We start from the raw sequence: 15,627 nt of genomic DNA, 5'->3' as shown, positions 1-15,627 counted from the left end.
ATTTGAAAAAGCAGAATGAAGTTGGAGGGCTCACACTTCCTGACTTTAAGAAAAAAGCTAAAGTGGTCAAAACAGCATGGTACTGGCACAAGAACAGATACACAGACAATGGAATCAAACTGAGAGTTCAGAAATAGACCCTGACATCTACAGCCAATTGATTTTTGACAAGGCTGCCAAGTCCACTAATTGGGAAACAATAGTCTCTTAAACAAATGGTGCTGGGAGAACTGGTATCCATATGCAAAAGAATGAAAGAGGACCCCTATCTCACACCACATACAAAAATTAACTCAAAATGTATCACAAAGCTAAATATGAGAGCCACTTTTATAAAGCTAGGAGAAAACGTAGGAAAGCACCTTCAGCACCTTGTGTTAAACAATGGTTCCTTAGACTTTATACCCAATGCACAAGGAACAAAAGAAGGAAAATAGATAAATGGGAACTCATCAAAAGTAAAAATTTGTGTGCAAAGAATTCTATTATGAAAGTAAAATGCCAACCAACACAATGGGAGACAATATTTGGAAACCACATATCAAATAAAGATTTAATATCAAGAATATAACAAGATATCCTATAACTCAACAACAAAAAGACAAACCACCCAATTAAAAAATGGGCAAAAGACTTTAATAGACATTTCTCCAAAGAAGATACACAAATGAACAAAAAGTACATGAAGTAATGCTCACCATCATTAGCCATTAGGGAAATGCAAATAAAACTACAATGAAATACCACTTCACACCCACTAGAATGGCTACTGTATTTAAAAAAATAATAAAGGCAGAAAATTACAAGTGTTGGAGAGGTTATGGAGAAATAGGAATCCTCATTCATTGCTGGTGGCAATGGAAAATGGTGCAGCCACTGTGGAAGACCGTCTGGCAAGTTCCTCAGCAAGTTAAGTACAGAATTACCATATGCCTCAGCAATCCCACTTCAAGGTATATACCCAAAAGAACTAAAAGCAGGGCCGCGAAAAGATAACTTGCACAATGGTGTTCACAGCAGCATTATTCACAATTGCCAAAGGATAGAAGCAACCCAAGTGCCTACAACCAATGAATGGATAAGTTAAATGTGGTATATACACAATGGAATATTATCCAGCTGCAAAAGAATGAAGTTGTGATAAATGAGACAACATGGATGAACCATGAAGACATCATGTTGAGTGAAATAAGCCAGACACAAAATGACAAATATTGTATGACATCACTGATGTGAAATAATTAGCATAAGAAAACTTAAAAAATAAAAATTTAGAATACGGTTTACCAGGATTTGGGGTGAGGGTAGGGAATAGGCAGCTAAGGCTTAAAAAGTACAGAGTTTCTATATGGGAACATGGAAAAGTTTCGGAAATGGATGGTGGTAATGGAAGCACAACATTGTGAACATAATTAAAAGCACTGAATCATATATTTGAATGTACTTAAAAGGGGAAAGTTAGGTTGTATATTTGGCACTACAATAAATTAAAAGAAAAATCCACGGAACTGCACAATGCAGTGAAGCCCAAGTTAAACCATGGACTACAGTTAACAGGACAATTATAAAAATATGCATTCATTAATTGTAACAAATGTGCCTCATCAATGCAAGGTTTTAACAATAGGTTGGTATATGGGGATTCTGTCTTTTACGAATGATTGTTCTGTAAACCCACAACTTCTCTAATAAAAAAGAGCGGGGAGAAATAGATACTTCTCCAAAGAAAACATATAAATAACCAACAAACACATGGAAAGATGCTCAACATCATTAGCCATTAGGGAAATGCAAATGAAAACCACAATGAGATATCATTTCACACCCACAAGGATGGCTATTATTAAAAGAAAAGAAGCTAACAAGTATTGGAAAAGATACATAAAAATTGGAACTTGAGTGCATTGTTGGTGGAAATGTAAAACAGTGCAGCCACTGTGAAAAGCAACATGGAGGGTCCTCAAAAAGTTACACATACATTTATCATTTGACCTCGCAATCTCACTTCTACCCAAAGAGAATAAAAAAAAGGTTCACAAACAGACACTTGTATACCAAGGTTTACAGCAACATTATTCACAATAGCCAACAGGAGTAAACAACCCAAATGTCCATCAACAAAGGCATGGAAGACATGAGAGAGACGGGAAGGGGGAGTGTGTGTTTGTATTTTTTAAATTCTTAAGAATAAATAAATAAAAAGCTGGGCTCACAAATCTCTGTAATTCTACACTTCCAATTTTCAAAACAAAAAAACTAGGCAAGGATTAAAATTCATTTAAGAATTAAGAATATATATATACACACACACACATATATATGCATATTTATATTTCGAAGGCCCTTGATTAATATCCCAGGAAATGCTAAACCTACAATCAAGATTTCCAAATCAGATTAGTGGCTTCGTAATACATCCATCTTAATTTTTAGATAATAATCTCCAAAAACCCCATCTTTAAACATACGTGACTCTTACTTAGAACCAACATTTGTCTTCTGAGGATCTGTTAGCCTTTACCAACCCTTGCCACTTTGAAATGAATTAGGGTCCAGTGCATAGGAGTTTGCCAAAAAAGAGAACTCCAGAAGGCTGACAAATGTTCTCCCAGCTGCCTGTCTCCTTAACACATCCCAAAGATAGCTGCTTATCCATTTGGGCTGCAGAGACTAGGTTCCATCCCACTCTCAATGTCATGATGTGATGGGAACCAGAAGATCTGTATACTTGTCCCAAGTATGCCACTGGGAGATCATAGGCAAGTCCTTCATTCTCTCTCCCCCTTATTCCTCTTGTCTGACAATCTCTGGGTTGGCAAGTCTATGAATTACAAGGTTACACTTAAATTTCCAATTTAAGAAACCACCCCCCTTAATTCCACATCCCTTGGTATCTATTTTCCTAACTCTTGCCTCATGACATATTATTATTCTTACCTATTGAATTTGATTCACTAAAACTTTATAAAGAATTTTTGTATCTATTTTCATGAGGAATATTGAGCTTTAATTTTCTTACACTGTGCATCTGATTTTTAGGATAAGAGTGATTCTGGTCTAACAGAATGTTTGGGATGTATCCTCTCCTCTTCAATTTTCTGCAGCAGTTTGTATAAAATAGGTATTGTTTCTTCCTTAATTGTTTGGTAGAGCTCACTAGTGTAGGGCCTGGAGATTTCTTTGTGGGAAGACTGTTGGCTAAACTTTTAATTTCTCTAATAAGTATAGGGCCATTCAGGTTATCTAATCCTCTTAAGTAATCTTTGGTTGTTTGTATCTTTTGAGGAACTTTCCAACTAAACTAAGCTGAAAGATTTGTCTGAAGTTACTTATAATATTCTCTTTATTCTCTTACTATCTGTAGAATGTGTATGAATGTCCCCAATCTATTCTTGATATAGTAATTCTTCTTCCTTTTTTTTTCCAGATCAGTATGCTTTACTGATTCTATTGAACTTCTCAAAGAACCAGCTTTTGGTTTCATTCATTTTCTCCAATTTTTTTTTCTAATTCATCGATTTCCACTAAGATCTATATTATTACCTTTATTCTGCTTACTTTGGGTTTTGTCTGCTCTTCTTTTTCTGATTTCTTAAGTTGGAAATTGAGGTCACAATGATTTGAGATCTTTCTTCTTTTCTAATATAGATGTTTCGTGCTATCAATTTCCCTCTGAGAACTGTGCTAACCGCATGTCACAAGTGTTAATATTCAACTTCATTCAGTTCAAAATACTTTCTAATTTTAATTTTTATTTCTTTGACCAACAGATTACTTAAAACTCTGTTGTTTATTTTCAAAATATTTGAGAATTTTCCAGTTATCTTTCTGTTATAGATTTCTAATTTACTTCCATTGTGGTTAGACAATGTATAAAGAATCATTTTACATTTATTGAGATTATCTTTTGTGGCCCAGAATATGTTCAACTTGGTCAAGTTCCATGTACATTTAAAAAAATGTATATTCTGCTGTTCTTGGATGGAATAATCTATAAATGTCAATAAGGTAAAGGTGGTTGATAGTGTTGTTCAAATCTATGTCCTTAGTGATTTCCTTTCTACTTCTTTTATCAATTAAGGAGAGAGGGGTGCTGACATGTCTGATTATAATTAGATCTATCCATGTTTCCTTGCAGTTCCCCTTCCCTGTGCTGTGGCCTAGAACCTCTCTAGGCAGTAAGCTAGTGAAAAGGCAAAAGAGAGAGCCAATCTGGGATGGGACCCAAACTCACTACATCATCATTATTGAGACATACTTCTTTCTAATATCCATAAAACCCCACATATTTGTCTCCAAAATATATTTTGAGTGTATTAAATATATACATATGAATCTAAAAAATTATATATGTGTGTACATATATGTGTGTGTGTGTGTGTGTGTGTGTGTGTGTGTGTGTGTGTGTGTGTGTGTGTGTGTGTGTGTGTGTATATATATATTTTTTTTTTTTTTAAATACAGAGGACCAGCTGGTGAATAACAAGATCTGAGAAATGATCCCATTTGCTGTGGTGGGCAGCGACCATGAGTACCAAGTAAACGGGAAACACATCCTTGGGAGGAAGACCCGATGGGGCACCATGGAAGTCGAAAACACCACACACTGTGAGGTCACTTACCAGAATCTCCTCATCAGAACACACATGCAGAACATCAAAGATATCACCAGCAGTATCCACTTGGAGGCCTACCATGTGCAGCATCTCAATGAGGGCAACAGCGCCATGTCCAATAGTGTCGAGGAGAAACCAGAAACTCAGGAAATGTAGGCCCCACCCCCATCCCAGGACCCTGCCAAATCTTTCCTGTGCCCCCCCCCCCCCCAATCCCACCCCAGTCCTGCTCACCTGCCCCGTTTTATTTTATATAGTTTTCTTCATTTGCCATCATCCTCAAACCTTTTACATGCTGCCAAGTTACATGATAATGTGTATAGAGTACATTCTTTAAATGTTTTACTTCTAAATTTTATGTCAAAACTGAAAAGAATCCATCATTTTAGAGGAAGAAATTAGGTCCAAGAAAACAAAGTAAGGTGCTGATAAGGAACAGAGCTAGGTATGATGTAAAATTAGCTCAAGCGAGTATATTTTTAATAAAATTTAATCTTGATAACTTTTGCTGAAAAAAAAACTAAAAATCTTAAAACAATTTTAATTAAATCTATACTGATAAGAAATTCAAGAGACCATGCTAACATCTGCAGGAAAATAATCGAATTATAAGGGAAAATGTTATAAAGGTAGTCATCCTTTCACTCAAAAACTATTTATTGAACACCAACTGTGTGGCAGGCACTATTTTGTCACCTAGCATATAACAATCTACAAGATATTTTTAAACATGTTCAAGATATGACAATTATATGTATATGATTGGCATGAATTAAACATCATTCTTTTTCCATTGAGTTAGGCCTGTAAGCATTTTTAAAACAGAACTTTAGTGTTGCTATTATACTGGACAATGATAAAACTGTATTTTAAAAACATGTATCATTAATCTAATAAGAACAGATAAGTTATGGAGGGTAAACAATGTTATGGGAATGCTCAGGAACGACTATGGTTTGTTAATTTCTGGGGGGGTATGGTAGGAACAAGTTCACAGAAATGTAGTTATTTTAAATTATTTGTTTTTCTTATTCCTTTGTTCGGTTACGGTTTGTTAATTTTCTTGGGGTAGGGGAAGAACATGTTGGAAGCAATGTAGTTATTTTAGGTTATTTGTTCTTTCTTATTCCTTTGTTCTGGTTTTGTTTGAAATTTTTTTATTGTTTGTTTTTTAAGTTTTTGATAAAGTTATAAAAAAACAATGAATGAGTGTTTAAAAAAAGTAAATGAACAAAGGGAGGAGGAGGGGAATGGAATGTTCTGGATGTTCTTTTTTATTTTAATTTTTATTTTATTTTTTGGAGTAATGAAGATGTTCCAAGGTTGATTGTGGTGATGAATGCACAGCTATATGATGATACTATAAACAACTGATTGTACACTTTGAAGGACTGTATGTTATGTGAATATATCGGTAAAATTGCATTTAAAAATATATATATATATCACTGAATGCTTTTCAGTATGAATTTACTTCAAACTAAATCACTATGGTTTAACTTTTCTAAAAATATCTAACATTATTTGGAATATGACAAGATCATTAACAAACAAACCACAAAACCTAGAATTGCTTACAGGTTTATACCTGAAACAGCATGTCCTCACCATATCCAAGATTACTATAGTCATTGTGGAACAGAAAAGGAACTCCACCATTACAGTAACCAGACAATCAGGAATTAACCTCTACTTGCTATAAGGTAACTATGGTTGCTCATCTCTGAATCAATGTTCATACATGTGTTTTCCTTTTCCTTATTCTGAATTCTACACTGCCACTTACTCTTAAAAAAAAAAAAAAAAAAAATCTCAGAATAATAAAGGCCAAATTTAGGGAGAGTAATAAAAATCTTCCTTAAGTCTAGGCTAAATGGACTGACTACACAAAGAACTCCATACATCTGAAAGCACACATATGTCTGCATTAGTTCCCAGGGTTCAAACAATACCAGTTATTCAATAGCTTTCCTTTTACATAAGCTGATGTGAGAGAACTCAGTCAGCTCTTCTGAACCTCATAATCAAGGATCCCGGAACACAGATAAAGCTTACATTTTTCATCGGCACTGTTTTTGTGTACTTTCTCTGGAAAGCACACTTCATATTACCTCCAAAGAAAAAACTTGGAAAAAATCTCTTCTTGTTTGACAAGTGATATACTCTACTTATTTTTCCACTAAACCCATAATACATAATTCAAATCTAAGATCAGTAACACTGACAGATTATTATTTGATAGTATTTTTAAATGCACAAGTGAAAAATATAATTTTAAATACACTCCATCATACCAATTGATCAAATATATACCGTTTGGTTGTATTCTATTTGTTCCCAGTCGTAAAATTTTAAAAGCAGCCATATGACATAAAATAACTTCCAAAATATTAAAAGAAAAGTATGTATTCAACTCAAGATTAACCACAGACATCAAAAATAATGAAAGATATCTGACAGAATACTTGGCCAAACCTTTAGGCCTTAGGAAAAATGTAGTTATTCTTCACTGAATCTCCTTTAGAAGCAAAATAACATACTTTCTACCTTCAAACCACATTATTATTGATTCTTCCAGTAATACCTTTTATCAGCTGAGTCTTTGGCAAATTCTCACCTTCAATACTGAGAAGCAACATGGATAAATTTAAGCCACCAAAAAATCTAATGTACTTTTTTTTATTGTAGCATATCAAACTATAAAACATGACTATCCCGTAACTGATATAAGAAACACAAACTATTTACAGAAACACCTTACTTTAAAAACACAATTTCCTATGTTCAAGTCTACTTGGCAAAGGAACCCAAAATGTCTAAAATTCCTGTTTTTAAACTTTTTTCTCTTGGTGAGGCAGGGTTATGGCAGTGGGGAGGAACCAGAAGAGGAGATGCAATGACCTTTGAACATTAAACAAAAACTTACCCACTTGAAGGATCTAAGGCAATTGCTCTGGGTTGATCCAACTCTTGCCAAAATAAAACTTTTCGTAAAGATCCATCTAAATTAGAAACTTCAATCCGATTAGTTTCAGAATCCGTCCAATACAATTTTTCTCCAAGCCAATCACATGCCAGTCCGTCAGGGGACAATAATCCAGAAACAACAACATTCTGCACACTCTCAGTTTTGTTAAACTCTGTTCGTTTAATGGCTTCTTCGCTTACATCACTCCAGTATATCAAGCCATGACCAAACACAAAGTCCACCGCAGCTGCATCCTCCAAGCCCCCAACTACAATTGTTGCATTTTCTTTGCCATTTGTAGCATCAACCAATCGCAAATCCCGTCTGTTTGCATAAAGCAACAAAGGGGCCGCTAGAACAAAAAAGAAAAACAGGTAAGTAAACAGGAAGGAAGTGTACTGGTTCTTATAAATCAGGTTTCAACTCAGCATTAGTGAGCAATACAACCAAAAATAAGAAAGATTAAATAAATCTATGGAAAACTGTTGAAAACCTTTTCACACACAAAATGTTATTTTTGCAGCATATTAATAAGTAGCAAGTGGGGGATTAATTCCATCAGGCAATTCTTTTCTTATTGAAATAGTCTGTCACACAAAATTAAAAAGCCTGGGCACACCAAGTATTGGCAAGGATATGGAGCCACTAGAATACTCACACTATTGGTGAGAACATAATGGACAGCCACTTTGCAAAACACTTAAAACACAGTTTCTTAAAAGGTTTAACATAACATAACACCTACTATATCATCCAGCCATTCCACACCTAAGTATTTATACAAGAGAAATAAAAATATATCAATGCAGACTTGTACATAAATGTTTACAGCAGTTTTATTTATATAACCCAAAAGAGAATCAACCCAAATGTCATCAACAGATAAAATGGATACACAAATTGTGATATATCCATCTTTACAATAGAATACTACTCAGCAATAAAAACTAATGAACTATGTATATACATAACAACATGAATGAATCTCAAAATAATTATGCTGAGTAAAAAAGAGCCAGATTAAAAAAGAGAATATACCATATTTAAAAGAGAATATATGATTTGATTTATATAACATCTTAGAAAATGAAAATTAATTTATTGTGACAGAAAGCAGATCAGGGATTACCTAGAGAAGATGAAGGAGGGATTATAAAGGGGCAAGAGGAAATTTTTGTGGGTGATGGCTATGTTGCCTTGATTATGACAATGGTTTCAGAGGTGTATACATATGTCAAAACATTACATTTTATACTTTACATGTGATTTATTATAGATCAATTATACTTTAAGCTGTTGAATAAAGGGTCTGACAAAGAGACAGTTCTTAAGGAAACCATTTTATTCTATTGTATATTAGAATGGTCTTTGAACAACATCTAACAACACAACTAAATATAAAGCCTTCCTTAACTTTTTTTATCAACACTTTTTTTTTTCACTAGAGAAGCGGTAGCTTTACAGAAAAATAATGCAGAAAGTATGGAGTTCCCATATCCCCCCCCGCCCCAGTTTTCTCTAATATTAACAATTTGCATTAATGTGGTATCTGTCACAATTAGGGAAACAATATAATTATAATTACACTTTAAGCTATAGTTCATAGTTTACCTTATGGGACAATTTTACATTACAGTTCACAGTCTGTGTTGCACAACCCTTTGGGTTTTGTTTTTTTTTTTTAATTTCTATTCTAGTAACTATATACAACCTAAAAACTTCCCCTTTTAACCACATTCAAATGTGTAATTCAGTGGTGTGAATTACACTCATGATGCTATCCTATAATCACCGTCTGTTACTAAAAACTTTCCATCACCCCAAAGAGAAACCCTGTACCAATTAAGCATTAACTCCCCCAATACCCTAACCCCACCCAGGCCGGCCCATGGTAACCTGTATTCTGGATTCTTACTGGATGAATTGGCACATTCTAATTATATCATATCAGTGAGATCACACGATATTTGTCCACTTGTGCCTGGCTTGTTTCACTCATGATGTCTTCAAAGTTCATCCCTGATGTCCCATGTATCGGAACTTCAGAACTGTTTACAGATGAGTAATACTCCACGTTTTGTTTATCCTTCATCAGCTGATGGACATTCGAGTTATTTCATTTCTGGCAACTGTGAATAATGCTGCTATGAACATTGGTGCACAAATATCTGTCCAAGCACCTGTTTTCAAATTCTTTGGGGTATATACCCAAAAAAGGGATTGTCAGATCACTTGGTAATTCGGCATATAATAAACTGAGGAACAGCAAGGCTATTTTACACAGAAGCTACACCATTTTTCATTCCCATCAACAATAAATGAGTGTTCCTATTTCTCCACATTTTCTCCAACACATTTTCCATTTCAAAATAGTAACCACTCTATTGAGTATGAAACGGTATTTCATTGTGGTTTTGATTTGCATATCTTTAATGGCTGATGACATTGAATATCTTTTCATGTGCTTATTGGCCATATGGATATGTTCTTTGGAGAAGTGTCTACTCAACTCTTTTCCCATTTTTTAATTGGATTTTTTATTTTTGTTGTTGAGTAGTAGGATTTCTTTATATATTGTGGCTATTAAACCTTTACTGGATATGTGGTTTCCAAATATTTTCTCCCATTTTGTAGGTTCTCTTTCTACCTTCGTGAAGTCCTTTGATGCACGAAAGTTGTTAATTTTGTTGAGATCCAATTTATTTATTTTTTCTTTTGTTGCTCATCTTTTAGGTGTAAAATCTTTTAGATGCAAAAGAAACCATTGCCTACCACTAAGTCCTGATGTTGCTTCCCTATGTTTTCTCCCAGCTTTATAGTTCTGCTTCCTATATTTAGGTCTTTGATACATTTTGAATTACTTTTTGTATATGGTGTGAGGTAGGGGCCATCTTCATTCTTCTGAATGTGGATATCCAGTTTTCCAAGCACCATTTGTTGAAGAGACTATTCTTTCTGCATTTAGTGGACTTGACCCCCTCGTCAAAAATCAATTGGCCATAGATATGAGAGTTTATTTCTGCGCTCTCATTCGATTCCATTGATCTATGTCTGTCCTTGTAATAGTACAATGCCATTTTGATGATTATAGCTTTTTAATAAGTTTTAAAGTCAGGAAGTGTGAGTCCTCCAACTTTGTTCTTCTTTTCCAAGATGGTTTTGGCTATTCAGGGCCCTTTACTATTCCATATAAATTTAATGATTGGCTTTTCCATTTCTGCAGAGTAGGCTGTTGGAATTTTGATTGGGATTGTGTTGAATCTGTAAATCACTCTGGCTGAAATTAACATCTTCACAATACTTAGTCTTCCAATCCATGAACACAGAACATCCTTCCATTTACTTAGGTCTTCTTTGATTTCTTTTAGAAATGCTTTGTTGTTTCCCATGTCAAGTCTTTTATATCCTTAGTTAAATTTATTTCTAGATATCTGACTCTATTAGTTGCTTTTGCTAATGGAAACTTTTTCTTGAAATCCCTCTTCAGTTTGCACATTACTAGTGCATAAAAGCAAAACTGATGCTTGTGTATTGGTCTTCTATCATTTTGCTAAATTCCTTTATTAGCTCTAGTAGCTTTACTGTGGGTTTTTCAAGATTTTCTAAATACAGGATGTCATCTGCAAATAGGAAAGTTTTACTTCTTCCTTTCCAGTATGGATGTCTTTTATCAATTTTTCTTACCTAACTGCTCTGGCTACAACATACAGTCCAGTGTTGGATAACAATGTTAACAGTGGGCATCCTTGTCTTGACCCTGATCTTAAAGGGAAAGCTTTTAGTCTTTCACCATTGGATGGGATGTTAGCTGTGGGTTTTTCATATATGCCCTTTATCATGTTGAAGCTATTTTCTTCTATAATGGTTTTTTGAGTGTTTTTTTTACCAAGAATAGGTGCTGGGTTTTATCAAATGTCTTTTCTGCATCAACAGAGATGATCATGTGCTTTCCTCCCTTAGTCTATTAATGTAGTGTATTACATTAACGGATTTTCTTATCTTAACCACACTTAGTTATCATGGTATAACTCATTTAATGTACTGCCAGATATAGTTTGTAGTATTTTGTTGAGGATTTCTGCATCTGTATTCATCAGGAATACTGGTCTGTGATTTTCTTTTCTTGTGGTATCTTTATATGGCTCTAGTATTGGGGTGATGTTGGCCTCAAAGAATGAGTTAGAAAGTGTTCCCTCCTCTTCAATTTTTTGGAAGAGTTTAGCAGAACTGGCATTAATTCTTCTGAGAATATATGGTAAAATTCACCAGTGAAGCCATCTGGTCCTGGGCTTCTCTTTGTCGCAGTTTTTGATGACTGATTCAATCTCTTTACTTATATCAGTCTGTTGAGATCTTTCTTCTTGAGTCAGTGAGACTGTTTGTGTGTTTCTAGGAATTTGTCCATTTCATCTAGGTTATCTAATTTGCTGACATACAATTGTTCACAGTAACCTCTTAAAATCCTTTTGTCTCTGTGGAGTTGAGAGCAATATTCCCTCTTTCATGTTAAGTTTTAGTTACTTGCATGCTATTTTTACCTTTTTCAGCCTAGCCGAAGATTTCTCAATTTATGGATCTTTTTAAAGAAGCAAACCTTTGTTTTCATTGATTCTCTCTATTGATTTTTTTATTCTATATGTTATTGCTCTCCACTCTAGTCTTCGTTATTTCCTTCCTTCTGATTTCTCTAAGTTTCATTTGCTCTTATTTGTCTAGATGCTCCAGTTATGAGGTTACATCTTTGATTTCAGATCTTTCTCCTTTTTTTCATACAAGCATTTAAGAGTTACACATTTCCCTCTGAGCACTGCCTTTGCTGCATGCCATAGGTTTTGGTATGTTGTATTTTTGTTCTCATTTGCCTCAAGACATTTCCTCATTTTCTTTCTGATTTCCTCTTTAAGCCATTGGTTGTTTATGAGTATATTGTTTAATTTCCACATATTTGTGACTTTTCCACTTCTCCCTCTGTTACTGATTTCTAGCTTCATTCCGTTGTGGTCAGAAAACATACACTGTATTACTTCAACAATTTTTTAATTTATTGAAACTTGTTGTGACCTATGATATGGTCTATCCTGGAGGATGATCCATGCAAACTCAAAAATATGTTTTCTGTAGTTGTTGAATCAAGTGTTCTACATACATCTGCTCAGTCTATTTGGTTTATACTGTTGTTCAAGTCTTCTATTTCCTTACTGATCTTATGTCTGTATGTTCCATCCATTATTGAAAGTGATGTGCTAAAGTCTTCTACTATTAATGTAGAACCATCTATTTCTCCCTTCAAGTCTGTCAATACTTGCTACGTATACTATGGGGCTCTGCCATTAGGTGCGTATATTTTTCATTGTTATGTCTTTGTGTTGAATTGACACCTTTATCAAGTATGTAGTGAACTTCTTTGTCCCTCATAAATTTGTTTTTACTTAAAGTCTATTTTATTTGTATATCTATCTCAGCTCTCCTTTGTTTACTACTTGTGTGTGTGTGTGTGTGTGTGTGTGTGTGTGTGTATTGTTGTTGTTGTTTGTTTTTTCTCTATCCTTTCACTTTCAACCTACTTGGGTCTTTGCATTTAAGGTGAGTCTCTTTGTAAACATACCATTAGGTTATGGTTTTTTATCCATTCTGCCAATCTCTGCCTTTTGACAGTAAAATTTTAATCCATTTGTATTTAAAGTAACTACTGATAACACAGGACTTTCTTCTGCCATTTTTTCTTATACTTTTTTTGTCTGACAATTATTCCATTATTGCCTACTTTTATACTTATTTGATTTTTATTTTAATAGTGTACCATTTTGAGTCCCTTTTCTTTCCATTCTGTACATATTTTCAGGTATCTTCTCTGTGGTTGCCATGGGACTTATATTTACTATCATATCTCTAAGCTGGATAAAACTTAAGGAAAGGATAGCTCAGGGACAAAATTCCAGAGTTAACACATTAAAATATTAAAATGTACAATGTGTAACAAAAAATTACAAGATAAAGACACAGGAAATTATGGCCCATCCAAAGGAACAAGAAAAAAATTCAGAAACCATCAACAAAGATGACCAGATATTAGATACAACAGACAAAGACTTTTAAAATATGATCCTCAATATGCTCAAGGAGTTAAAGGAAAACACAGAGAAAAACCTAAAGAATAGCAAGGAAATGATGAGTGAACAACATGAATTTCAATAGAGGTAGAAATTTTAAAAAGAACCAAACAGAAATACTCGTGTTGAAGACCACAATAAAAGCAATGAAAACTCCCCTAGAGGGTTTAAACAGCAGATTGGAGCTGGCAAAAGAAACAATCAGTGAACTCAAAGGCAAGACAAATGAAATGATTCAGGTTGAGGAGCAGAAAGAAAAAAGAATGAAAAAAAAAAATGTTAACAGAGTCCGAAAGACCTGTGGGAATGCCAGGAGCTAACAAAAACAAAGCAAAAAACAAAAAAACAAAAAAACACCTTTCACAGTTCTGCAAATTGGCTCTGCATTGGCTATACTCTCCTTCAGAATTTAACCCACCTATCAACAAGATCTGCCTGTAGTGAAATTCAAGTGCAGGGTCCTCTCCATCTTTTCCGAGCCTACGTTTTGTCTGAGGCTTGTACTTGCTCCTGTCCTTAAGAATTCCTCCGCTTACAATAATCCAAATGACCCCTCTACTCCCTATGAAATAGACTCTACCTTATCCTGGGTGTCTTAAAGTCAGTAATCCTTTGTCCCAACCTGCTTTAACGTAATTGTTTCTTACACTGCTTTAGCTGTCTGCAAGCTGCCTCTGCCTGTAGAGCAATTTCTGGGAGGGTGAGCCAGCAACAAATTTCCTGGTTCAGTCTTTAATGCTGCCACCTAATAGACTGCCATCAGAATGACTGCCTACTATGCACATAGGAGTTACTCTGCTCCCTCCAGGACAGGGCCACAGACCCACAATGGCAAAGTAGGCTGGCTCTACACCATGCCAGGGAAGGTGTCAGGAAAGGACCAGCAAGGGGTACCATGAGCTTCTCCTACCATTTTTAAAGTTACATTTTCTTGATTCAGCACTTGCCAGTTACTGCAACCCTTTAACTGTTTTACAGACTTTTGAGGAAGGAAGATAATGCTGCCAGTTTTTCCTAGTTGTTCAAAGATCATGTGGGGGAATGGTACCCTGGGACGTCTTATACCACCACCATCTTGGTCAACCAGAAATCCTTAAAAAACTACTATTTAACTTTGAGAAAGTTGAAGGTGTTAGGACTGAAGTAGTGAAAATTCTATGGCTCACAGCAAAACTTATTCCAAGTTTATGACATTTACCTTACTAGACACCAATTTTTAATTAAAGAGTTACAGCACTACTGCCCAACAGAATTTTAAGTGATGGTGGAAACATTCTCTCCACTGCACAATAATGAACCCAAATTAAATAAAACTTAAAATCTAGTTCCTTTATCATACTACCACATGCGGCTATGGAATGCCTGAAATACATACAGCTGGTATAGCTAAAGAACTAAAACTTTTAATTTTATTTAATTTTAATTCACTTACATTTAAATAGACAAATGTAGCTAGTCACTACCTTATTCGACAGCACAGATGAGAGACTGGGATAAAGGGCACAAATGAGACAGCACAACCAGAGTTATAACAGAATAATCTACATGACTGACCATGCCTCAATTAAGACGATGGAGTCAGTTCCTCCAGGGTTCCATCACCCCAAAAAACTTTGAACAACCCGCAAGAAGAGGCAGAAACATCTTTGTCAAAGCTCTAGGAAACAGTTAAAGGGATTGCAGTAACAATTCAAGGGCTAAATTAAGAAAAAGGCAGTTTAAAATGGTAGGAAAACCAACACATGGCACCCTGGCTGGTCTCTCGCTAATTTCCTCACTGGCTCAAAGTAGAGCCAGCCCATGCTCCCAGCACAGGTCCTGGTTCAGAAAGGAGCATAACACTCACGTATACTAGGCACATCTAAGTATATCTGTGCCAATCTGTCTGGTAACGGTCTGAAGGACTCAACCAGAACACTTATCCTAGACTCACC

The 15,627-nt window shown here is 35.0% G+C and overlaps 1 protein-coding gene across 1 annotated transcript in view; it reads right to left on the bottom strand.

Moving 5' to 3' along the window:
- The window catches only part of LRP6 (LDL receptor related protein 6), a 219,998-nt gene that overhangs the window by 183,491 nt on the left and 20,880 nt on the right, over window positions 1-15,627 (bottom strand). The window contains exon 2 of the mRNA XM_037845616.1: window positions 7,542-7,935. Within this exon, the coding sequence (XP_037701544.1) occupies window positions 7,542-7,935 (394 nt within the window). The remainder of the gene's footprint in view (window positions 1-7,541; window positions 7,936-15,627) is intronic.

The sequence above is a fragment of the Choloepus didactylus genome, chromosome 8 (genome assembly GCF_015220235.1).
Source record: "Choloepus didactylus isolate mChoDid1 chromosome 8, mChoDid1.pri, whole genome shotgun sequence".
Lineage (NCBI taxonomy): Eukaryota > Metazoa > Chordata > Mammalia > Pilosa > Megalonychidae > Choloepus > Choloepus didactylus.
This window is presented reverse-complemented; position numbering and strand designations above follow the sequence as displayed.